A 27,116-nucleotide genomic window follows, 5' to 3' on the forward strand; every position below is an offset into this window, starting at 1 on the left:
TGTTTTTATATTTACATACTTCAATCACTTTTCTCCTGTTGCTGAATTGATAGTTTTGTAGATGTACAGACAGCTATTCCCAGAAATGAGCCTGATAAAGAATGCCTTTTGTAATGACAGACTTGAATGGCTGTTTTCACCGATGTGTGTGTTCCTCTGGGGTTATTTAGGGCAGACCGTGTCAAAAAATGGCCAAAAAGGGAAAGTCAAACGTCTAGTAAACAGTAGTGTGCGTGTATCTCAGCTAATGAAAGAGCAGGGTGAGTCAGCGACTTGTTTTATAGATGGCCTCGTGTATTTTAAGAGACTTTTCTCTCTCATGTCCGTCCCAGTCTCCAGACAGCTGAGCTCTGGTGCGTTGGGCTCAAGGCCTTTTTAAACAGAGACAGCGATGAACAGCTGGCTCCTCAAAAAACAGAAGATTGTGTTTCCGTACATTTCAGACTGGTAAAGTACAGACTTTCATCATTAGGTCATGGGTCCATTGTCCTTAACTCTAGGGTGAGAGAAAATGACGGTTTATGTCAGATGAAAATGTTCGGCACACTCACCAAAGATTTTATCTGAATTTGTGCCAAGAATAGTTCAGACCAATAACTTTAACTGAGACAAAGTGTGTGTCTTCAATATTTGACAGGTCAGGGGTTAAGAGACTAAAGGTCATTGTAAAGATCAAGGAAAGTGGTGCAGGTTTGTTAGTCTTCTGTGTGCTCTGTTCATGAGCATTGATGATGGAAATCACACTGAAATGTGAGCAAACAGCAGCCCTCTGATCGTCCACACCGAGCCCCTCTGAGAGCAAACATCGGCGACATATTTGACATGCTTCTTCTATCATCTGTCAGGATTGTTGGAACTAAAAGGTCTGGCCAATGTTTTCACGAGTTCAAAGTTTAAACAATGTTCTTGAATATGGTTGCAGCATCGCCAATAACAACACGAGAGATACAGCAATGCAATGTTTAAAATTAGTTTACATTACAAGATTAGTCAATAATAAAGTCAAATGAGGTGGTTCCTGCAAGGCATATTTGAGATAGTTTGAAAAGTCTAAGAACCACTGCTCTAGTGTCACTGCAGCACAGTGGAGGCATCACAAGAGGTGCTACAGGAAATTAAAAACAAGACAAAAAAGGAGGTATCCGGCTAAGCTAAGCTCCCTTCAGTCCCTACTATTGTCCTGGCTAATGGACATTCACTGGAGAATAATGGTGGCGCGTTCTGAACACAATTTCGTTGTACGGTTGTACAATGACAAATAAAGCACTACTACTTACTTACTTACTACTACTGTTTCTTGATCTTTGCACTCACTGTTAGTACAGACCAGAACACCCAACAAGAGCAGAAGTTTTGCTCTACGCGAATCATCAAGTCATCACATATTGCTGTCATCTGTTTCTTCTGCTTCTTTTTAGTTTCAACCAGCAAAGGTTGTAATTAATTTCTGAAAAAGATTATAACGTATACATGTTTTGCAGGGTATGGCCTTCTCTCTGGAGGAGCGTCAGCAGCTGGGGATCCATGGCCTGCTGCCGCCCTGCTTCATCAGCCAGGACGTCCAGCTGCTGCGGGTGCTCAAGAACTACGACATGAAGAGAGATGAGCTAGACAGGTGATTCCAGTTTTCCTCCATAAGTTAGGATTTAATTATTCAAAGTAGGAATTCTCAATTCCTTGAGATTTACATTTATCTCTTAGCTCTATATATTGTACTTGAGCAGGCCTCCTCTGCATCGCCTCCCTACGCTCCCATATCTCCAAATGTTTTTATAACGATCCACAGTGAGCAAAGGAAAACTTCAGCCTGGCTCAGCATGGTTCATTAGATTAGTGGCTTTGGCTGTTAGGATCAAATGTCAAATGCTGAAATCTCAATCTGGTTTCTTTGATCTCAAGTGTAGTTAGGTAAGAAGCATGGGTTTTAAATGAGATGTTGAAAAACCCATCATGGCTGATGTCGCCCTTGATGTGAGAAATGGCTCCACTCTGTTTGATAGAGGTAAGAGTCAACAGAACAGCTGCCTAATTTACCATCATAGCAACCTCACCACATTAAAAACAGTGATTATGAGTCGTTCCCGTACCCTATCAGTGTCACTGACAGACAATCTGTCCAAGTACTGAGAGTGCTCTGCAGCTTATGACAATCATGCAGGTTGTGTTTACATACAGTCTTTGCACTCTGATCTTAGTTAATGCTGGACATTGTCTCTGATTTTAAATTATCAATCTTTGCATTTTTTTACCCCCCTAGTTTTGTGTGGTTCCATATCATTGTGACGAATTAGTCCACATAAACAGGCCTGATTCAGATCTTCGGTAATAGAGTGAGTTAACTGTTTTGTCAACAGAGGAAATGGGTGTTCAGAGTTTTTGCTAAAGAAAATACATTGTGCTACTATGTGAAGTTAATGGTTAAGGGAAAACATCTTCAATCAATGAGTTTTAAGTCAGCAGTGACAACATTTAGCGACTCTCACAGAGTGAATCAGGACTACCATTCATACTTTTTGAGATCATTGAGAAGATTGCATCATTTGAGGTGTATAAAAAGGTGTATAAAAATATAAATGCTGCTTTGTTAAACACTGTGTACTGTAAATAGACATTTCCTGGGTGTGGATCACAAGCATGAGCTTGCCAGCAAAAATAAAGCCTGACAAGCCTTTGGCAATAACTCCCAGAAAAAACTAAGATAGAACCAAGAATGTAGATAAGCAAAGCACTGAAGCTTAGCCACAGACAGCATTCATGTATACATCCTTTTTCACAGAGATGAAAGCTACTGCACATCTGACACAACATCTGACATAGTCATTGAGCTCTGTGTTTCAGGAGAAACACAGGCTCTTCATGTGATAAATTACTTGTGGCAGAAGCTAATTTTTCTCCAATATGAAAAGGCCCTCCGTTAAGAGAAACTGTCACCACAGCATATTGAGCAGCTGCTGTGGCCTATAGATTATACTGTACATGTGCTTTTATCCTTCTCAACAAGAGGCACCTTGTGCTCCTCATGGAAACTTCTCTGATTTGCTCTACGCTATGCTCTACATTCTTAACATTAAATAATTCAAATGAAACCGTTAGGTTCTGGTCAATCTCCATTCAGACGTCAAGTGTGCTATTGGAATCTTTGTATACTTCAACATAAATTAGAATCAACACTGCAATTACTGCTCTATGGCAGATTTAACATGAATTTCTTTATTCATAGATGTTTATCTGTACTGTTATACGGCGGTACATCAGATTAATTTGTTTCATGTGAAGATATGTATTTATCATAGTGCCCCTTAATTTTAGATTTACTGAGGTCCTGTTCCTTTCTGTCTCAGTATTTCTTCACCTGTTTTGTCTGTTGCATCTCATTCTCACGGCGTTACACATCTGACTTGAATAGTCCATGCTGTGTACAATCTCAGATGTTTGGGATTAACAGGTCTTATTTTCACAGATATGTGTTCCTCATGGGGCTGCAGGACCGCAGCGAGAAGCTGTTTTACAGAGTTCTCACGTCAGACATCGAGCGGTTCATGCCTGTTATCTACACCCCGACTGTGGGCCTCGCCTGCCAGCAATACGGCCTCATATTCAGGCGACCCAGGTAAGACGTCAAACCCCTGTCTCCTGTTGTTTCTTAAACAAATAGATACTTCTACAAGAAAATCTGTTTTTATTTACTATATTCTAAGCATGTACTTGACTGCCTAATTGTGTTTAAGATCTGTTTTCATCCTACCAACTCAATCTGCAAACACTTTTACGACTATGTTTGTTTCCAATTGGTCCAAATTAGAGAGTCAAAGTTCCACAGCTTTAAGCTTTAATGAATACATTGACACAAACAACTCTATTACAGGTGTGGATCGACTGAGTAATTACATGTGGAAATAACTACCAAAATCTCATAAGGCTATTAGCATTTAGCACACTTCAAAGAGTCTGTTGGGAAAATTGTCCTGTTGACAATTTGACATACCCCTCAATGCCACTAGGCCACTATAATCTAATCTGTCTTATCTCAAATCAATTTGTCTGTAACTCTGTATTTTATTATGACTTAACATCTGCAGTAAATGGCTCAATCTTTTCATCTTGAAACATGAAAAAACACATGATTTTTTTTTATCATGTGGTTGCATTACTTAGCATTGCTGTAATGCCTGAACCTTATTTGTACTTTGTGGTAGCCCGTGCAGCTGCAGTTTGGTTAGACAGCTGAGCTTGAGGAAAACCACTGCGAGCTGTTGAAATCAGTTCACCTTGAGTGGATTTGGCCGGACTCCTGTTAGACTCTTCTACTGAAACTGGGGCCAAATGTAAACAGGAGTCGCTCTGTGACTCTCTCACTCAGAACTCTTCCCGTGTCTGCTCTTCCTCCAGCCCCTTCATTAGAGCCAAGTGGCTTCTCTGTCTGACGGACTCGATGCAGCCCTCGTGTTAAGGACTCAGGGCTGTGTCATGTTTAACTTGGACCTGTATCTCTACACTCAGGTGGCTACAAGTGTTAGCTTTTCTTTTAATAAGTGTGATAGAAAAGAGACCACCCTGATTTTGGCTTCACAGCCTCTTAACCTCACTTCAGATATAGCTTGGACCACTGGCTTTGAAGATCTAAAGCCGTATAATCCACTTATTTCAGAGAACAAGCTATTAATCACTAACAAAAATAAATAAATAAAATAGATGACTAAAAGTTACTCCCTTACTACACTTACAAAGGTTCAAATTTGACAAGCTCACATTTGAATAACAAATGTGAATTTGCATAAAAAAGTGGCACTATATAGAGGAGCTGTGCCATAGGCCACTTCTCCAGCAATCTGCCCTGGAGCAGTAAGTAATTCCTTGCTCTTGTACCGTATAAAATTATATAACACCTGCTCCCACCCACCACTTCGTCGATCTCAGAAAAACATACTCTTTTTTCATCAGTGAGTGAGTTTTCAACAGCACCTGTAACCTGTAATGTATAGTTTTCAAATAGTGTCCAGTGATCATTACTTTTAATGCTCACCTTGGGCGCTTTAAAAACTTGGAGGCTCTGCTTCCCTGTTGAATGCATTTCCTAACAGCCCCTTTCCCCCAGCACTGAACAACTATGTGGAAAATATTCTTAGCATTCTCCCAGTCTCTCTGCACAGGCTGAAGGAGTCATCTTATTCACTCCCTCTGTCTCAAAGGGCACTGGGCCAAGATTCGCTGCTGCTGCAGGGTCAGGAGTGATGTTTCTGTAAGAGTACTCTGGGGATAAGGCCGGCTGCCCTCTGTTAGTGCTTCTACCTGTGAAAGATATCTATTCTGTCCTCTCCCATTGCCACTGTATGATATATTTTTCCCCAATTATATTCCCAAATGTAGTATTCCTCTTCCTGTTGGACCACCACTGCAGCAGATTACTGTACAATCATGAGCTTCCAGTTTTAAATCCTTTATATGTGGCAGTAGCTGTGACTTGAATGGCTAATCTGCCTGAACTCCTAACACTGTGCTCTGTAACTGGGGTCAAATGTCAAGCGCTATTAGGTGTCAAAACAGGGTTGATTCAGTGATCTCTGCGCAGGGTAGAGAGTGGAAGGAGGGAGAAAGGAGAAAGACGCACATTCACCACACGCTGACTTTTATTGGTGGTTAAGCTCATGAGCGCTCACATTGTACTGACACATACTCTGTCTCCATGCCAGTTTGTTTTTGTTTTCACCTTAAGTGTAGGTTGTGTGCTTTGTTTGACAGCTCGGAGCTCACTGGTGATAAATGATAATGTTTTGTAGAAGGAAAAACGATCCCAACTATTGCATTAAAGTAATTAGGTTTGCTTCAGTTATTTGCAGTGTCTGCCTTAATGCTGTGGTGCACTGCTCTCCGGAGTCTAAATAAATGTATAAATGGCTCTTTCTCTTTAAGACGCAAACTCCTCAAGGGGCTCTGGGGAAACTGACAGAATCCAATTTATCATAGTGATGGTGATAGATGATCTTTGCTTGACATTAGTAAATTCCTGGTTCAGGTTCAACGTTCAGCGCTTGTGTGCACAACAACAGCTACCTGTCAAAGTCTGGAACGTATACACGCCATTCTTCACTTCCCAAGAGATGTGGTGGTGCTGACATCCGCTCAGTTTCATGAGAACGAGGTGAGGGAGGGGATCCTGAAAAACCCTTTGACTTACGTCTGATAGGGGAGGTTACGTATTACAAGAGAGTGGATGTCTGTAGATAACAAAATATAGTGCACATAGGACATACTATACCGTGTGATAACAGGCAAATAAATCGTTTTTATTGGCTGCCAGCCTACAAGCCTAATTCCCACAGATAACAGAATGCTTACCGTCTACTGGAGGTTTTACGAGCAGATATTTACATTGAGTAGTATTAATTTTTCTTTGTTCGTAACAAGCAATAAAGCAGAAGTAAGGTAATTATAATAGGGAGGGAAACGTCCGCTGAATTTGACCCCATACTTCAATGTCCCTCGAGCAATGGGGAATCTTCTACGCATCTTGGCATCTTGACATCTAGGCTGGTAAAACTTGGCTTGGGACAAGCACCAGTCACTCCCAACCAATGTCTGTTTGAATACAATGTAAATCACATGAGGAAATGACATTAATTAAGTCATCTCAAATTCCAATGCCCCAGGTTAGTGGCATTTTAATGTGACATCATTGAGGCCCACACACAGCCGAGTTGACTGAGTGATGAGCCTCTATAGGGCCCTGCAAAAAGACAGCATCCATTAATCTGCATGCTTGTTGGACTGTGGTGACCTAATTGCAACCAGGAGTTGAGGGACAAATACTTCTTTCACCGAGGATCCTTTTGGTTGTAGATTACGTAACGTTTAGCTGATGTGTAGGTGTGCTTTTCTCTGTTGTGACATTTTGGTTTAACTCCAGAAACAACAACAAAAAGTCAGATGTGGGATCTAGAGGAACTGACTTGAACATTTGGCTTTAATTCTTTGTATTAAGTGAACAATATTTTGTCCAGTTTAGAAGCACAGAAGCTTTGTTATTATTGTTGTATACGCAGAAAAATGGTTACTTGTGGGATGTCTTGATGTTTTCCTAGTATCTGTTGATCTGAGGCAGGATATAATTTCCTTCATGCCCACTGAGCAGAAATTCTGTCAGTGCTGCTAGTTTTGTGACTTATCTATATTTTACTGTCTCTCATTTGTCATTTTTTCAGCAGCTTGTGTACAGAAGATGACACTCTTCAACATTTGCACTGTAATTTTATTTGCAAAGAAAAACCATTAGGATTTACAGTCTAACGTAATATGTGACTAAATGGTATTAACTAGATTTTCCAGCACTTTTGTTTTCTTCAGGCCAACAGTACGGTCTCCATCAGTAAAGACCTAAATTACAGAGCACAGATCTCTTTGGCTGCTCTCCCCGATACTGTCTCCAATGGTTTGTTTGGTGCACAACAGCAATATTTCTCCCGTCTCCAGTGGAAAAAGGACTTACCGATGTCCCATTTCTGGTGTCTGTGAATCACTCAGCCTGGATTGTAGTTCTTGAAAAATCCCAAAGTGCTGTAAATGTAGCAGTATCACTCATGAGTGGATTTGCAAACCTGGAAAAGAGTACTGCGATAATAATAATTAATATGTGGAAACTGCACGTTGTATTTTATATAGTACAAATATGACAAAGTAGCCCCATATTTGCAGCCAGTAACAGTGCTATAGTTGTAAAATTGAAAGTGGTGCAGGACCTATGCCGTTTTATTTCCTTTATTAATACTGGCCACTTCTACTATTTGGTTTCTTCCCGCTCTATGCACTTTAACAATGTTATCGTTCCTCAAATGACAGCAACAGCAGGGCTCACGACCCTCGAAGTGGCTGTGAATTTGAATACATCTATATCATGCTTTTATTGCCCCTGTCACGGCTGAAATGTGTTTGTGTGACCCAAGTGCCACAAGAGCAGATGTTGGAGATTGGAGGTTTTCCAGGTCAAAGCAAAGTAGGGATTGTGGAGTCTTTTCACGCTGCGGCTACTCTCATGGGGCTCATCACAGGTTTAGGGCAATGCAGGATACGCTGCGTGCAAAGGGTCGAAGGCTTAAATGGTTAGGTTTTAGTTTAGTCAACTCTAGTGTAAAACATAACCTTTTTTTATTTTGGAAAGATAGTTAAAAAATATAACCTTAAATGCCTTAACCTTTCATACTGCACAGAACACCTACTCCTTAAAAGAAAAGGAACACTCCCTTCATTCTTTCGAGCAGCACATATTCCAGTCTGGTTTTCTCCCCAGCTCCAGTCAATCCCTTCTCATTTGTTATCTATAACCTTTACTACTCCCAAACTTATCTAGGTATAAAACTTATGTAGCTCTACAGAGTAATGCAAGAATTGTTAAAGTCAATCTTGCAACCTCATAGCACCATGATGAGGTGCAGCAGTGGTTTGGAAAGCATGATGATTAAAATTATGGATTGTGATGATGTTTTCCAGACATCCAGCTCTTGAAACCTACACAATGGTTCTTTATGTAAGCAGTTGGCATAGGAGATATAAAAATGAATTTGCTTGAAATTGTATGGGTCTTACTCTAGATAAGATCTTTATAGTAATGTATTAAAGGGGGGGTATTATGCAAAATCGACTTTTTCATGCTTTACATCATGTTATTATGTCATTCCCTCATTAAAACCATGCCTGAAGTGTTGCCTGGGCACATTCACGTATTTTCAAGTAATCTGTAAAAACTCTGATGGCGGCCATTTTAGGGATAAAACGCCTGATTCCTTCAGGGAACGCCTCGAACCTCCAGGATACGCCTCCGACCTTTCGTCACCAGCCGAGTAACCAACCACTGCTCCTCAGCAGAACCCCCTCCCCGCAGTGTCTAGCCCTAAGATGTAAACAGTCATCATGGAGGATTAGCTTCATGTGTTGTGAACCGGAGCCACAGCAGACTTTTACAAAGACACACATCAGTGTTTCTGTTACCGAAACACCCAGGATTAAAACCGGTGACAAGAACACTTGTTTCAGTGTCTGGTTCTGCGCTGGGCCTTGATGATGCACAGAGCCTCCGGAGAAAGCTAATGCTAAGCTAAACCTCGAGTCATCATGTGAAAACGAGAAATATGCACACATAAAGTCAATAAAACCACCAGACACATAAAGAACCGTTTAACAATGATCACACACGGAGCCTGGCTTGTTGATTTGGAAGTTTATTGCTCACATTTCATCTACAATGGGTCATAGCCGAGTGGCTTTCTCCCGGAGCTAACAAGCTAGCCGCGACAAGCTAACGGGAAAATTCACTGAATACAAGCAGCATATTATGCATTGAAAACGTCACTAAAACAGGCAACTGCTTGAAGCAGCCTTTATGATGATCACACACGGAGCCTGGCTTGTTGATTTCGTAGTTTATTGCTCACATTTCATCTACAGTGAGTCGTAGCCGAGTGGTTTCTCCCGGAGCTAAGGCATTATTAGCCGCGACAAGCTAACAACCTTCACCTTCACAACATTCATTGAAAACAGGCAGCATATTATGCACAAATAACGTCAATAAAGCAGGCAACTACTTGAAGCAGCCTTTACGATGATCACACAATGAGCCTGGCTTTACACATTTGTGGTTTATTGCAGACTTTTCATCAACAATGAGCTGTAGTCGATTAAAACAAGCTAACGGGTAAACTCGAAAAAACATTGTCCACTTGCACAGATAATGTCCGTCTTTGAATCGTATGGGCTCCTGCAGATCCTGGTGTCGTCCATGGGGGTATAGTTAGAGATCCATAGGGCATGGCAGATGCAAAGAGATAGCCTCCAAACAGCAGTTATTTTTCAGGCAAGAGCCCCTTCCAAGCGTCCGGTAAGGAAAGTTCGTCTCCAAAAAATATCCTGTGTGGCCATTGTTCACACAGTGATAAACAGTAGCTCCTTTCCAACAATAACAATTAAAATGCACCGATCGTAGTTTCAATACTGTACGCAGAGAACGAGCAGAGTGTTGTTGTGACGCTACAGACAGCGTGTGGAGGGGGCGTGTCGGAAAGGGTCAGAGGTTCTTAAAGAGACAGAGGCCTATTTCAAGTCATTTGCTACCGCCATTTTGAAAGAGTTATTTTATACAAGGCAGTTATTCTAATTTACTGCATTGACAGACCAACAGAAGGTTTCGTCATCATTGTAGTGTGCTATAGACTGGTGCTATGTGGCTGAAAAAAGCATAATACCCCCTCTTTAACTACTCAAGCTGCCACATATATAAAACTGTTTTATTATTGATATCCATGCCATCTTTCATCGTTTATATTCCTTTAAAATAGATTGATTGAAGAACAAACTACTTTTTCATATTTTTCCCCAATCAAACCTGTTGGCTCTGAGTTATAGTAAACCTGTGTAGCATTAGCCTGATCATAGCCATTCGTTCCCACACTTGTATTGTATGTGTTCTGCGTAATCTCAAAACGTGGCATAAAGGTTTGGATTTACTTATCTCAAACATGAGTGTAGATTCAATCAGGCCTTTGTTTGTTTAAATAATTCATTACTTGATTGAGCAAAAGCTCTCTGCCACAGAACAGTCACCCCGCCCTTTTATGGACCGGTGTGTTTGATTCTCAAGTGCTTACATTAGAAGGCGCTGTTTATTCAGAATATTGGCTCAGTTCTAAGAATGCAAAGCCTTTGACATGAGTTAATCAATCTAGATACTTGGAGTGTTGTGTTTTTAACTGTTCAGTGGGGCGATGTGCTTGAATACAGAGCAGATCAAGGAAACATTTGGCCTTGTTTCAGTCTGATAGCTGCATTCTTACCAAGCTGGTTCCGGTGCCGGTTCTGGGCTGGCGTCAGTTTCGGTTTCAGTTTGAAAGACCTGGCTGTATAATTGGAGGTCAGCAATAAATTAATTTCTAGTTTACTTTTCAAAGTCTTTTACTCCCTGAAACAGCTTTTACATTTGCAGCATCTGGACAACTTTATTATTCATTGAAAATCAGAAATCCCCAAGAGGATTTTTTTTCTTCAATAATTCATAATAGCGTTCTTTCAATGTAGTCAAAAAGAAAGACTACATTAAGTGTGAACTGAAGAACTTTCTATGGAAATATATCAAGCCTTTGGTTCACTTCACATTATATTACATGTCATTGTTGGAAAGACCTCGCTCTCAGCAGGTGATTGACCTGAATTGGATCAGATTTTGACCTCAGGTGACTACAGGTCAGATCTCTTTGATTCTGTCTCCTCTTTCAGTTGTGACTTAACCCTCAACATTCACTTTGATTTAGGAGTCTACTCTACCTCTCATAAGTCTACAGACTTGTAGAAGGTACAAGAAATGTCACTTTCAATATTTTCTTCCAGAATCTTTTACGCCACACATTTTTGGTTAATATGCATGACTGAGGAAAAATATGAGGTATTTCCAAATGGCATGCAGCTAATCCAACATATCCTGGGTGCATAAAAGGGTACAGAAAGTTATATTTTCTCTTCTGAAAGCAGACACTTGTAGTCTGTTTCAGTGTGAATTATATGCCCTGCTATAAGAAAAGGATACTCTCAAAGCTCTTCTCCATCTGGACACAGAGCAGACTCTCTCTGCCACTAACCCAGACAGCCCATAAAATTAGATCCAGATTTGTCTGTACGCGTCAAAGTTCTACCACAGCACTGTACAACACATACTCTACAATGAAGAAAAAAAACCTCTATTAACAGTGCTCGGGTTGCAGAAACTTTTATTTCTGCAGAGGGAATGCGTGTGATGTCACAGCATAGCAGGAACGTGGCAATAGAAGCATAATGAGTGGCAAGTCTGGATTGTTTGATTTGCTTTGAATGTTGAGGGCTCTGTTTGGACTTAAAATGACGCATGTCCATGTACCCTATCAGTTTCCAACATCTTTGTTGAGCTTTCCAACACTCCAACACTTGACTTGACTTAGGACTTGCGGTTTGTGACTTGAGACTCAACTTGGACTTGCTCTCAATGATTCTCAGTTGCTTCCTACAACTTTATATTTATTATTTATTTGTGTGTAACTGTTGAAAGACAACAGGATTAATTGCGTAAAACATATGTATTTACATATGGTAATTAGTCACATGCTTTTTCAGCTTCCTGATACAGCACTTCTAATCAATACAGCGCAAACAGGCAGTGTGTCTCTTTGGATGCATTAAAAGTTGTCTACTGTGAATGAAGAGGTGAAGGTTCATAGACATTTATTAAGGACAGGAAAACGTTCGAAACAATGAACTGTACCTACGGCGCATTTTCACTGAAGATGTGTCCAAGCTGCATATTCAAGGTGTTTCAGAATCTACCTAAGGCGCAGACCGGCAGTCTCGGTAAGAGCTTGATTAATTGTTTAAAAGACTCTTGTTTAAAAAATGTTGAAGTAGGCCCCCTGGGCCTGTCCCAGCATTTTAAGAATTAATTACTTCAATTAGAATTTAATTACTGTCCCAGTAATTTTGTACATAGATTGGAGAATTTGAAATATTATATTTTTAATTTAGTTTTAGTTTGTTTGTTTGTTGCTTTATTGTGGCAATTGAATATTAATTAGATTTTAAATCAAAATCCATTAGATTTTGAAAAGTTTGATTTTAGCCTTTATTATCAAAATTGCTAAATCTTGAGAACGCACTATGTGTAATGCATATTTTCAAGTAGATTATAAGCACAGTTTAACTTGACCTGACTTGACAAAAGCTTTGACTCGACTTGACTTGACCCCATGACCAATTGACTTGGGACTTGGACCTTGATGACTTGGACTTGACTCAAGACTTGCATTTACTCCCACCCCAGCTCCATTGTGTCAGTCCCAAGCTCGTACAAAGTAGAAACTTTGATAGTGATAATAAACACATGTATCCATTACTGCACAATAAAACTGATCATTTGCAAATAAGGGAAGAAGAATATTTATGTTGAACAATTATTTTTGACTTGCCGTATTTAAACTTGCACATATCCCTCCACATCTACATTTGAGTTTGTAATGCTGCAGATTCCTTTTGAACTGTGAACTTGCAGTGACCACACGAGCTGACTCAAAACCCAGTTTGCATATAAACATGCCTCAGTGTGTCCACTAACAGTCAAGAGACAGAAGTCTGATTAGTTGCTTTTGACACTAACTGTATGTCGAGCTTAGTACTATTGGCCTCCTCTCTAAATATCAGGAAATGGTTAGAAATGTTTCTAACAGTGGACCAGAGTCTGTAATGACCACTGGGTTCATCAGGTTTTGTGGCTCTGATCTCTTTAGCAGGGCTTGGAGTGAAACTTTTTTCTCTTTTTATTTACGTAAGCCTGGCTGAAGCTGATACTGTATCTGCCGCAAGTCGTCTGGACGTTTGACCACTGCTCTTTCAACCCCATTAGCTTCAGTAGTCCACGATGCCGATGAGTCATGGTCTGGTCACATATATGAAGTGCTAAATTCCTGCCTGATTATGTCATCATTAAGCTTGATTTTACAATGTTTGTGGTGAAATAGTCTGTCTCTTTGCATTTCCTTTCCGAGGTCCATTTGTGTGCATGGATTTGGACATACAGATATGCCAGATGCCCTTCCAGAAACAAACACTGATTTATAAGCTTGTGAATAGTCTGCATTCGCATTTTTATTTGTAATATTCAAATGAAGAAACAGACTGTTGCATAGTGTTGGCATGACTGAAACCAAAAAAATGTCTGTGGCTTGTGTCGTGGCATGATCAAAGTTAAAAAATAAAATGCTGATATGCAATTTGTGGTATGCAATTTGGTTGTAGTGGTAAGCTATTTAGTTGCGTAAACAAAAGTCTGATAAAGTCAAACCCCATTCTCTCTTGGCCTCACTGATATTTGTTCCATCCAAACCACAAATTAACCAGATTTTCTTTTTTTTCGTGGCAGCAGTCATGACATTGCTTCTTGTTGTCTGTGTGGTTCAGTCTAAACTGCGCACTAGTTTGTGCAAAATACTGACATCATTTGTAACTGTAATGTGAACTGTTTGATTGCCAGAATCGCATTGAAGGATTGTGCAATCAGTACCCACACAGAAATGCAACTTTTACCAGGCGAGCGTCCATCATACTGCACACATTGTCCTCTTCCCTAAACCACTGTACCCACATGCGATACACATCACCCTAATCCTACTGAAGATACACTGCAACAGGGGCTTATGTTTTGCTCCATTCGGCGTGCAACCCAAAGTGACGAAACCCCAATCAGATTGCCTCCGTTTTGGCCCCAAATACCCTCATCCCGTCTATAGTTCAGTTACAAAGGACAATTAACTGCCGCTCGAAAGCCCGGATAGATTTCAGCGGGATGCGGTGGAATGAAACAGGAGTGGGCTTTTGGTTTTCCGAGGGCCAAAAAACTGGAGCTTCTCCTCGTCTGCGCAGAGCGAGGGGTGAGTCAGATGAAGTGTTGAATAGTTGTTGTGTGCAGAAAATCCTGACTTAGCCCGAGCATGCCGCGGACAGTGGGAGAAGAAGAGCGCATTGTCCCTCCAAGACTTAAGACGTGAGGCGGTAATAGGAAAGTACACATTGGACGGACAGAGGATTCCTGCCCGTCACGAATCATTTCCAAGTGATGAGAGCTCGGGTTTGAACAAAAATGACTAGGTACACTTGCTTCTCGCGGCTAGAGAAAACACAAAAGACTCACCCTCCAACATGGCACAAAAGCTTCATTTTCCGAGGGAACAACAGGAGAAATACATTGCCCCAGTCCTGCCGACACAGTTCAGGCTTTCTTATTTGCTGTGGAAACTCCGTGGAAATTGGTTGCATGGAGCTCAACAGTGGGTTAAATAAACGGCTGTCGGTCCTAATGTGGCACTAATAAAGGTCCCTAGCTTTTTGATTATTTTTTTAAGAAAGAACAACACGTTGACGGTATTAATGCTATTTATTACATTTTTTTTTATTTTTCCACCAACATGTTGAACCAAATTTAGGACAGAATTGTGGTCATGTGTCTACCACCAAAAAGCACCCAAAGTTACATTTTTCTTCCCTTTTTGTTATGTCTAATATTATGTTGCATTTTGATTAGTTTATCAGAAATGGTCCTCTCAACTATGAAAATAATATCTTTGTGTCTGGGTCTTTTGTGTTAACTTTGGACTATTAGCTATGTTGAAACTTGTACCAAAAAGTCATGGATATCCACAAAGGACATCTCCCACAGAATAAATATGTTACTTTAGTGATACATCAAGCTGGAGGCCGTATTTTCAATGTCATAACAAAGGTTTCTCACTGCGCCGTAATAGTTTTTTATTGAAAACCTATTTCCTCGTGACTATTAAAGTCTATGAGATTTATTTAAAACAGCTTTTCTGAATCCTTGACTGGAAACAGTAAGTCTAGACGAGTTGCTGTGTTTTTTACCTTGTCTTGAACTGTGGCTATTTTGTGGGGAAATCGATAGAGTGTGCTGTACTGCAGTGTCTTGCAAAGGTAGAGAGAGCCAAAGTGTCGACCCCTGGATAAACATTATTATAAATTCATCCCTGTGAAGAATTTGGACGTTAGAAATGTGTTTGGTTCACAACAATTTAAGCCATTTAAAATTGTTGCTATCTATGTATGGAATAGAAGAACAAACCAACTAACCACGACAAAACAGTGCTAATGCCACTACAGGCGCGCATGAGTTTACACATTTCTTTCATCGTATGTCATGGCTAACTGTGTACAGCACTGCTCTGACCTTCGATACAGGATGACGTCAGTCCCAGAGCGACTGCCCCGCTATCTGAGTGTCGGTGTTTTGTTACTGTCATGGCTCAGTGAGAGTTGTAACTCTTCTTATTAGGCCAAAATCATCCAGCTCCTCTGCCATCTCAGACTATTTCCTAATGTGTCAATGAAACTACTATTTGTCCAGTGACAGTATCAGCTGGCCGATAGGTGTAACAGATTTGGCACAAGTTACGTGATTTCAAATGCTGTGGAACAACATTGTTAGTACAAAAAAGAAAATCTAAACTACCCTTTGATAGTTTGGTCTACTGCTGTCTTCTCCATGTTTGTGATGTCTAGCACACTTTCCCAACATTCCTCCACAGAGCACTTTAATAAAAATAAAATAGTACTGTATGTTTTTTCTTCATTGACATGAGCTGGGACATTATTTCAGACCTGTTACCTCATGCTGTTACTTACATTACATTGTCACTGACTGGCCTTCTGCTGCTCTAGTGCCGAAGTAAAAGTCAACTCACAATAATGTGAACAGAGTGACCATATGGAAACCCCTTACTTCAGGGGTAGATGCTTTATCTACCCCTGTCAACCAACTTATCATGTCTAATCTCGAATTATAATTCCTTTTTCACTGACCGCTTGAAGTTGCACCCTGTTTTTGAAAAACAAGTGAATAAAGTTTAAAGCAGTACTAAGTAACTTGTTTACCTTAATAAATCCTTTCTGTAGTCCCTCTGGGGGTAATACAAGTGTTCATGGGATGATTGTGGGGTCTTTCATCTCCCCCTGGTGTCTCTGGCCAGAAAACCACAATTGCAGCTCCCCTGCTCCAGATCGGAGTCACCAATACACACTAATAGAATCACGAAGAAGAAGCGAACAGGCTAATGGGCAAAGGTAACTGTGGGCTAGCGCCACTTAAACAGTATAACAGCCAAGTTTGAGTGAAAAAAAATGATCTCCATTGTGTAATTGGATGTACAATATCCCTCTCTCCCTTCGTCTTTTCTGTCAGCGTAGTGTTTACACTCAAGGGCAATTAATGAGTAAAAAAAAGACCTGCAGTGGTGCTTATGGCCTCTAGGGGCCTGGGTTACTTAGTCCTGCTTTAAAAGAAAAGCTATTGAAAAGATCTGTGATAAAAATCTATTGGCACTGATGTTAGGTCAAATTTGGTATATGTAGCAATATAGCAGCTGCCTCATCAAGTTAACAATTTATCTCCCGCTGAGCACCGTCACAATACATGAACTGGGGTCTTTCTAGTTCAGTCAAACTAATTTATGAGATCAAAAGGAGACTGCATCATCACAGCAGTCCCAAAAGTTTTCTGTCTTTGCAGATTTGGAGCTTAAGTCAGTGTGTCCAGCGTCTGCACTTTGACCTGATTTTCACAGCCTTTACCCAGTGATTTGTGTCCTTTGTGTCAGGCTAACCCTATGTGGCTTGCTAACTGCAGTGTGAGGATTAAGGCTACGCCGTTCTGAGGTGGTGATTGGAGGTGTTTTGTGAGGACACGGGTCAGCGCTTGTGGGACGCTCTGTTTTGGGGTCGCATTGTGCCTCCCCGGCGTTCCCCCTCCCTCATTCCGGGCCGGTCTCAGGGGTGTGTTTTGTGTTGAACTACAGGCCATTGGCGCTGATGGTTCTGGTCACAAGGTTGTTTGCTTTATTCTCTCCTCTTCTGACCGCAGCCATGCTCTTTGTAGCCCTTCACTCGGCCAGAAAATTAGGCCACTGCTGTTCAGTCACCAGCAGCAATGGGGTATATACTAGGACTCAAAGGACGCACAATATCGGACTTGAATGGTCCCCTTCAAAAAAAGTCTTATGGTCCAAGTCGCCCCAAGTCCCTATCTTAAAGGGGCTAGACGCAAGTTGGCCATTTTACACTCACTACTGCCACCTCAGGCCATTATATTAATAATTCGGACCCGAAGTAACACCTTTTTGAGTGACAATGCAGGATTTTGCAAGACATCGCAGGAACCTGTAGAGGGTGGAAAATACATTATTTTAATATTTTTAAACTCTGTATAGTCCCTTTAATCTGATTTTGAAAATAAAAAATCCAAAATAAAACACTGCTGATTGTTGGACGAATGTGCATTTAACATCGGTCTACTTTCTTTTGACTATTTGCTGTGTCGGTCACAGATGCTGCTTTATCATTTGCTGAATTTTGATAGGTCAGGATGAGTTGGTGAGGTATAACATTTCGGCCAGTCCTTGGCGAAATGGCAGAAAACAATATTTAGATTATTATTTTCTCTTTATTGATTGATCTTAAAGCAGAACTAAGTAAGTCATGCCCCTAGAGGCCATAAGCGCCACTGCAGGTGTCGTAGCATGTTGTGTTTTTTTACTCATTAATTGCCCATGAGAGAAAATACTACGCTGACAGAAAAGACAAAGGGATTGAGGGATATTGTACATCTAGTTACACAATGGAGATGCTTTTTTTTCACTCAAACTTGGCTGTAAATACTGTTTAAGTGGCGCTAGCCCGCAGTTAGCTTTGTCCGTTAGCCTGTTAGCTTCTTCTTTGTGATTTCATTAGTGTGTATTGGTGACTCCGACCCGGTGGCAGTGAAGTTGCAATTGTGGTTTTCTGGCCAGAATCAGCAGGGGGAGATGAAAGACCTTCCAATCATCCCATAAACACTTGTATTACCCCCAGAAGGACTACGGAAAGGATTTATTAAGGTAAACAAGTTACTTAGTACTGCTTTAAGTTTTGATTGAAAAATATTGATTGCGAAAATAAATGCCATCAATTAAAATGAATAAAGTCTAAAACTGGAGACACCTGGAAAAGCCCAAGTATCACCAGTGGTGCACGTCCCACAGTTTGAGAACCACTGACATAAGCTATATTTCACACTAACAGTTTCAAAGTTTGTTTTGAGGCTTGGAAAGATAGTAAAACTTCGACTCAAATATTATTTTTTGAACCTACAGTACATGCTTATCTTTTTTTCTTTTTTTTCTCAGCAGCTGTATTTTGTCATATATGATCCACATTTTGTCAAATTCTACTCCTTGGTCCAAGAATAACTTCAAAGGCTGTGATAACTCATGCCAACACCGTCCACCGTTTATGAGATAATGTTCTTCTGTGTGTACTCAACATTCAAGTTCAGCTCTTATATGTAATACTATACAATTTTTCCCAGTCCTCACTTGGGGGCCAGGGCCTGATCTACCTGGATGTTTTTTAAATATTCTTCATTTGTTGCAGGCCTACTTTTTATCAACTGTCATTGCAATGTGAGAATACACACTGACACATAACTACCCCTCCAATCTCACACTCACTTTGAGGAATGTAAAGTTACCAAACCAACCAACAACTTTATCTGCTAGAAGCACAAGTCCTGATGAGGGGTTTTATACTAACTTTACAACATTCTTGAGTCTGAACTCTGTGGTTGAAGTGTAGGATGTTTCACCTCTCATCCATTACCTTTAATGTATTTGTTAAAGAGATCTTCCACTCCACTTTTGTGATGGAGCTGAAAGTATTTATTGGTATTTTATTGCCATCATCATTAATCCTCAACTTTGGATTGAAGCCGGTTGTTAATGAGGAAGTTGATCTTTTCACACATGTAGTAAAACATGACTTATGTTTTCACACTCTTTATAAGTTTCCACTTTCCACATTTTATTATTAAGCAGAAACACCTGTTCGCTCTCCAAGAAGTAGTTTCACACATTGATATGTTTACCTATGTTGTAAATTGTTGAGGCATTTGGTTTCTGACCAGGCTGACCAAGAAGAGAGTTTATGATTAGATTCCTAGACCTTTAAGTAGTTATGGATTATATAAGACTAGACCAGATGGGTGAAGAAGACCCCATGCATTGAGATGATCCCTTTATATGGGGATTGTCATGAGGCGTTAGACGGAATGGTGCAAGTATAAAACTAGGGAGTGGGGGGTAGCACTAGGACGCATATTTCAGGAGCCTAAAGGGGGCCTAAGCAAACTCTCCGAGCAAAGATTTTTAGCTTAGGGCTCAGCTTTGAAATCCTGCGTGCCGTCCATACTCAATAAAGGCTGTGGTTCAGAGGGGAAAGAGAAAAAATGCTCCCCATCTTTAAACATGCTCTGGGGCGACGCTTAAATCTGTTTTTACTTTAAATCACACTTGAGTATATTGAAAGTTTTTTGAGATTTAGTTGTTTTAGTCCTGGTTTGTTTTGGTAGATTGAGACAAATAGAAGAGAGATTTCAGTACTTATTTTCTTGCCACAGGGGCCTGTTCATCACTATCCATGATCGAGGGCACATAGCGTCAATCCTGCAGAACTGGCCAGAGAAGGACATCAAGGTAAGATAATAATAAAAATGTATTACACTTGCAAAATGTATACCAAAAAATGAAAATAATTCTACCGTACAAAGCATACACAGAGAATCAACAGTATATAGAGAAATATCAAAATATATATGATATTATATGATAACCATATATACTGTACAGCAGGGGTCGGCAAGTTTGTGTCGTGGAGGGCCCATTTTCACTATTGTAGCCCAAAGTAAGGAATCCTTTTCTGCAAATTCCATTGTTTTACATTATATATGACCAAGTGGAATGTTCTGCCAGGAAATGTAAAAATACTGACTGTACTTTAACAGGTAATTGATCTCTTATTTGCATAAAAATATTTCTCATCATCTTGGGTGCCAAAGATTCTGTGCTGGAGGGCCAGATTTAGCCCCCGGGCCTAAGGTTGCGCACCCCTGCAGTACAATATCTTGCCTTAATACTCCAAAAATGTGTGTCTCCCTTGACCTGCTGATTTTGGCCAATTTCCCAAAAATCCTGAAATAGTCCTTGTCTCTTGTATAGTTCAAATATTTGCCAGTCATATTCTGGGCCTATATATGCACAATGACGACACCAGCAGGCCTCGCTGGCATGTCTAATGTACCTGCAGCCGCTCACACCTGTTCATAGCTTTCAGCAGCAGGGCATTTAGTAGAGCGCTGACACACTGCAGCTCAATGTCACAGCGGGCTTATCCAGGGCTCACCTAATGTGCCCTGCTTTTAACATTTCAGCAAAATCTGGGAAAGTGGTGCCAGAGTAAGCCGTTCACTCTCATTTCTGATAAAAGAGCTGCACATACAAGTTACTGTGGTCAGTAGGAATTTTGATATTTCGGAAAGGCTTCAGGACATTTAATATTGTAGAGAGTTAACTGTGCCAAAAATATGGCTTAGCTTTAAAGTGAATTTATCACAGCCATGCATTGCAAATAAATGAAAGAATCAAAGGTTAATGTTACTAATTGCTTAATAAGAGTTCTGAAGAGAGTTCTGAAAGACATTATTAGATTTGGACATTTAGTAGTAAAAGCATTACGAGCTGTTGTGTTGTTTGGCAGGCTGTGTGTGTGACTGACGGAGAGAGGATTCTGGGACTTGGAGACCTGGGCTGTTGTGGGATGGGGATCCCAGTGGGAAAGCTGGCCCTGTACACGGCCTGTGGAGGGATGCCTCCTCAGCAGTGTCTGCCAGTCATGCTGGACGTGGGCACAGACAACGAGGTGAGTTGACGACAGAGATCTCAGTCGGACTAAGGTAAAAAGAAAAAAACATGTCATGGTACTGTTGCTTTAAAACAGAAATTGCTATTTGTGGAAAAAGTTGAAATAGGTTCTAAAGCTGTACCACTTTAAACATGTTGGTCAAATGGTAAAATATGACTTATATAAATGGACTTTGTGTTCACCTCTCGACTCATGCCCCAGACCATTAAACACTGCTGCTTTACTCAGATACAAATGCCATAGTTCATTAAATGCCACTGAATAAAACAGCTCCCACAATTTACAAGCAGGAAACACCCTCTGCACTAGTGAGCTCAGCCGCTCCATTGAGAAGTGCCAGCTGGGAAAGCACCTCTCCCTCTGCCAGTGCCACTCTGCTTCCCACCTATGAGCGCTCTTCCATAGTTTGACCTCTCAAACACTGGACATGGTCAAGAAAGTGAGAGATGAACTCTTGCTTCTAAACACTTCTTCTTCTAAAGTTTATTCACCTCTATATGCCAAGTTAATTCAATTTGGCATACTGTATGGTGCTGAGCCCAGGGTATGACAAGGAAATCGTGAAGTGGAAATAACTGGCTTTTCACGTAAAGGGAAGACATTGTATTTAACGTTATATTTTGCTTGCATGCTAAAACATTTTGAAGCTTGTCCTTTGCAGCTGAACCTTTATCTTTATTAGTTTGTACTCTCTGACCTGCTTCTGTTATCTTTACGAAGTTTCCATTCCTGAACTCCGACTGTTTCTTAGTTTATGTTCACATATCGGTTTCTGTTCTAACACTAAGTTTATTGGTTCTGTATGTAGATAAGAAGAGCCTTACTGGTTGGGCCTTTAATTGCTTAACTGCATGTTATATTGTCACTGCTTAATCATCTTCCAAATAATAATTACACCTACAGACTTTGATTTAAGGAACAACACATACAAAATATCAAACTTTATTTGGATACGAAGAAAAAACTCAATCCTCAATACTGATTTTAAAAGTATGAGTCAAAAAATAAGAAAGGTACCTTGACATAGTAATCAAGGACCAATGTCAGCTTTAGCTATGGCGTAACAGTTCTTTAGTAGACCACATCAGTCATGATTTTCCATTATTAGATTTAAATAAATGCTTTGGTGAGGATTTGATTGCAGCCTGCTCGTCTATACCCAACTTTTCCATTTCATTTCCTCATGATTCTGAAGAGATGACAGACTTGGTGACCTGTAATGAGCAGAGAAGGCTGGTTGTGTTTGGGTATGTGTCTTAATCCATACGAGAGTCGGTCTACACCGCTGGCCACTCTGTGTATGTGCTGGCATGTTGGGAGCAGATGGGGAGGTTCGTAGCAGTAGCACTGGCTAATTACTAAAATAGCTGTCATTATGGGATTATATTTGTCCTTGAGTAGATGTGGGGTATGAGGAGCAGTGAGTGAAACTGGTTCCAAACAGCCAGATGGAGGATTTTATTTATACCATACCTTGGGTTTTCAAATTGTGGGACTACAAGATGTGGACAAAGGGTTCTTCTGTCTTTTTATTTAATTTCAGCCAGTTTTTTCCCCTGTAACAGATTTTCTCTGGTTGAGATATTACAGTCGTTTAAAATTTACTTAGTCCTTAAAGGGACTATACAGAGTTTAAAAATGTTAAAATTAAGTATTTTTATCCTCCTACATGTCCTAATGTGTAGAATGAGCTCAGACCTGTTCACCACAACTGCCTCTAAAATCCTGCACTGTCACTCAAAAAGGTGTTAATTCGGGTCCGAAGTGCCGTCATGCACGAGCTTAATATGGAAGGTGCAGTTACACGTCTGACCTGAGATGGCAGTAGTGAGTGTAAAATGGCCAACTTGCATCTTGCCCCTTTAAAGGAGCTACGCCTGACATTTCTTTCTTTTTGAAGGGTAAAATTATTTTTGCCCAGTAAAAGTATGTTGTTAAAGTAGTCATTCATGAAAAAATCAGCCTGATGCAAGTTTGCACCGTATTTTGATTAGTTGATGTTGTGTATGGTCAACCCAAATAGTCAATATTTGACGAAAAGGGGTTTACCTTTTTCATCACATAATGACTCTGAAGGATGGTTGTGACGATAAAAATGCCCATTTTGTCATATTCTGACTGAAAAGGTTCAAAGTTAAAGGTAAACTAGTCCCTTTTAGTATTTTGATTTAGTCCAAAATGGGGTATATAACCTTAGTTTATACCAAGTTTGGACTGAATTCAGTCCTGGCTTGAACTTTGAACTCGTCTTTTGTCGACTTGTACTGGTTTAGATTAGATAGATTGTTTTGACCTTGCTGAGTTCTTGTAGAGTCCGAGTTTGCTTGTTCATGAATGGTCACTAACCAAATGCTGGTAAACTATACAACTATCGCCACAGTGGCTCTGAATCCATGTTGTGTATTTCTTCTATGTCCCTTCCTGTCAGCAGCTTAAAAATTAAAATATTCTGCCCAACATTTCTTCATTAAAATTGCTGCTTCACTGAAGTAAAATGATAATTATGCAGCTGCCATATGCACTTTAACGCCTTAACCATGATACTGTATTATTTGAGTTTTTATTTCATAACATGGTACTTGGTATGAAAAGGTTGAATTCTCTGATCTATGTTTCATTCAGTTGTGGAAAGAAGAGCTGTTTTGGATGTGTTTCAATCTTTTGCATCACTGTCTTCTCATTGCCCCAGGCCTTTTGTCCTTGATCCTGCTGTCATCTCATGTAACCGTACACTCATAGACACACTTAGCTGCTCACTTCAGCCGGGACAATATGCTGTTTGTGTCTGGGGCTGGTGGGTGGCCATTCACCAGTGTAAACCCAGTGTCCTTTTCCATAGACACAAGTTTGTCCCACGTCCCAAGTCAGTCTGCATTTAACGCTCAAGTTTCCATGTTCAGACATCTTGTTGAAAAATCCAACTTTGTAGAACTGCAAATATGTTGTGTTTTTCCCTTTTTCTCTAGGAACAGTTCCTCAGCCAGTTCTCCCAAAATGTATTTGAATATATATATATTTTTTTTTCAAATTGATTGGTTTGGTTCATTTTTAGTATGTTTGCAGGACTAAATTATAAAAAGGTATTGTGAATTGTAATGAGGCCCCTATTGAGAGACCAACAGGCCCGGTTAATCGTGAGGCCGTCCTCCGGACCCACCACCTGCAGGAGGAGCCATAAGGGGCTGGTGCAGTGTGATTTGGGCAGCTCCAACAGCGAGCCCGGCAACGGACAAGTGGAAGAAGATGGATGGATGGATGAATGAATCGTAATATTATCTTTTGTTGTGGTCCAAAACAAGGATTTTTTCAGTAATACTAAATACTTAAAGCAGGGGTGACGAACACAGGGCTCTCGGCCAAACACAGTGTGGCTCTTTGCAGGACTGGGTATGTTAAATATAATGAGTATAAAAGGAGCCCGAGCAGCAGCCTCACTCAAGACGAGATGCAGGGTAAACAACAGTCAGGCAGATCGTGGCACTGGAAACAGCTTCTGTGCTTCTGATCGCTTTTTATTTGGTGAACTTTGGAAATGAAAAAAGACGAGCTCTGATGCTGCCTTCATGTGGTCATGTAATTATGGTAAATACCACTTGTCGAGTAGAAAATTGCACATGAACACCACCTCATTTCTTCCCATAACAACTATGCATTTACCTATTTATCTACTCAGTTTTAATATTGTATCTTTTTATACACTTACCGTCTTGTAAAGAAAAAAAGCCAATCTTTATGTAGATCAGGAATTTGTATACATCTTCCTCACAAATGTATTTGTTTAGTGTGTTGTTGTTTATCTTTCACTTTGCTACAACTTAAACCACTTGAATACAATGCACTAGTAATTTCCACTTCACAACAGGAAAGGATCATCTTTACCAGAGCATATGAAGGCAGCATTATTAAATATATGATGCAGAAAACAGAATCTCAAAAGTCCTCCAGAGCCTCCCGATTAAAGTTTGTGAACTTTGTGCAACCTAGAGTACTTTCTCTGCACAGTCCAGTTGGGACCAAGCTGCAGGCACTGAGAGCAGGCCAGGGGTGAATCAGAGGAGGGGGCTCAGTGGGCAGGGCCCCAAACACAAACACACTCCAGCATTAAAAAAAAATGATAATAGAGTTACTTTATAACTCAAATGCTTTCCTAGTCAGAGCAGAAAAGCAGAACATTTCAGTTTATTTAATATAAATTAATTTAAATCTTGGTGAGGAATAAAACCATTCAATATGATACAGTTATTGAAAAGAAAATGCAAAAGGCCAGGCATAAAGTTGTAGTTTGTTGTGATATAATATAATGATCACATTATAATTGATCACAATAAACTACCACCCCTGGATCTCGTGGATGGTCTGTGCCTTTGTGACTCTTCACAGGATCTTGGTCTCTGTTAGCCACCCCTGACATAAAGCTTAATGCTGCTCATTAAAATTGGATAAAAAATATAAAAATGGGATGAAAAGACTTAGAAGAAGAAACTGTGCTTCAAATAAATCTGTTCTTGGACTTCTTCTGGCCATGCCAAGGAAAAGGTTTCTGCTGTCATCATTGTGGTGACTTTCCATTGAAATAAAAGGTCAGCTGTCTCAATGAGACTTCACAGTGTTTGGGATCACTTGTACATTCATACAAAGCCGAAAATCCTTGGAGGACTAACAGTGTTTATGAAAACATATTCTATGTGTCCTATTCCTGTTTGTTAAGTATAAAAGATTTATGCATACAGTATGTTGCTCATTCCATACACACCAGATTCTCCTCATTATGTCACTTTAGCAGTGTATGCTTTTCATTCGAAGAACTGTTTAACAATGCCATAAATAAAATGCAAAGCATGAGATTTCATTATTTTTGCTTTGAATAAATTAACTCCATGCTGTATCCTTGAAAACAGCTTGTACCAACATGCTGCAGAGATTAGGACTATTGAATTTGGCGTGCGTCCACAATCATCATTTGTTTGTCATTCCAGTAATTGCACATTCTTCAAAAAATCTTCAAATGTCTCAGCGTTTTCATATATTCCCAAGGCTGATGCAAACATCTTTACTCATGCAGAAAAACGATACACTAATTTATTACAAAGCTTTGTCAGAAATGCACGACACGTACTTGGATGCATTGTGAAAATGTGCTGCAATAGTCTTTTATGTCAAACAAATGATACATTGAAGTTAACATTCTGTCAAAGGATTAACTTAAGATGTAAAAAATGCATACATGAGAATGGAACCTATTTCATGTTAAACACAAGGAATGAAGAAGATGGCAGAGCTTCTAGTGCTTCTGAGTGACTGTCTTATAATCTCATTTGTGTTTGATTGATGCTTCAGCCACCTGTGGTCCCTGATAGAATCTACAGATGCATTAAGAATTTGTCCTTTTGTAATCTTCCAGGTGCTACTACAGGACCCTCTCTACATCGGCCTGAGGCACCGCAGAATGAGGGGCCAAGCCTACGACGACCTACTGGACGAGTTCATGAAGGCTGTGTCTGACAGGTACAGCCATTTTCCCTCTGATTCAACCTCCACCCACTTCCTCTGTGTCCTGTCTGCTGCTGTCGTTTCAAACCAGATGGTATATTAAAGATTGGGAAGAAAAATGTTAAGGAGTTTAACATGGACAGCATCAAAAAGAGCTGGGGGGATTCTGGGTGAGCACATAAGAGGGCCCGAACTTCTGTCAACACGGATTTTGGTGTTATGAAAAGTGTTCCCGGGGATATTGGTTAAGATAACTATTGCATTTTACATCGAGACAAACCAGGGCTGCTAGATTTCCATTGAGAGTCCACAATTACCTTGAAATGCATAAA

At 40.2% G+C, this 27,116-nt stretch overlaps 1 protein-coding gene across 1 annotated transcript in view; it reads left to right on the top strand.

The window, feature by feature from the left end:
* me1 (malic enzyme 1, NADP(+)-dependent, cytosolic) overlaps window positions 1–27,116 on the top strand; it is a 47,637-nt gene that overhangs the window by 14,576 nt on the left and 5,945 nt on the right. Inside the window, exons 2-6 of the mRNA XM_079561772.1 lie at window positions 1,482–1,615; window positions 3,461–3,610; window positions 19,994–20,069; window positions 21,130–21,291; window positions 26,696–26,799. Of these exons, the coding sequence (XP_079417898.1) occupies window positions 1,482–1,615; window positions 3,461–3,610; window positions 19,994–20,069; window positions 21,130–21,291; window positions 26,696–26,799 (626 nt within the window). The remainder of the gene's footprint in view (window positions 1–1,481; window positions 1,616–3,460; window positions 3,611–19,993; window positions 20,070–21,129; window positions 21,292–26,695; window positions 26,800–27,116) is intronic.

Source organism: Gobius niger (genome assembly GCF_951799975.1).
Source record: "Gobius niger genome assembly, chromosome: 8".
NCBI classification, from domain to species: Eukaryota; Metazoa; Chordata; class Actinopteri; order Gobiiformes; family Gobiidae; genus Gobius; species Gobius niger.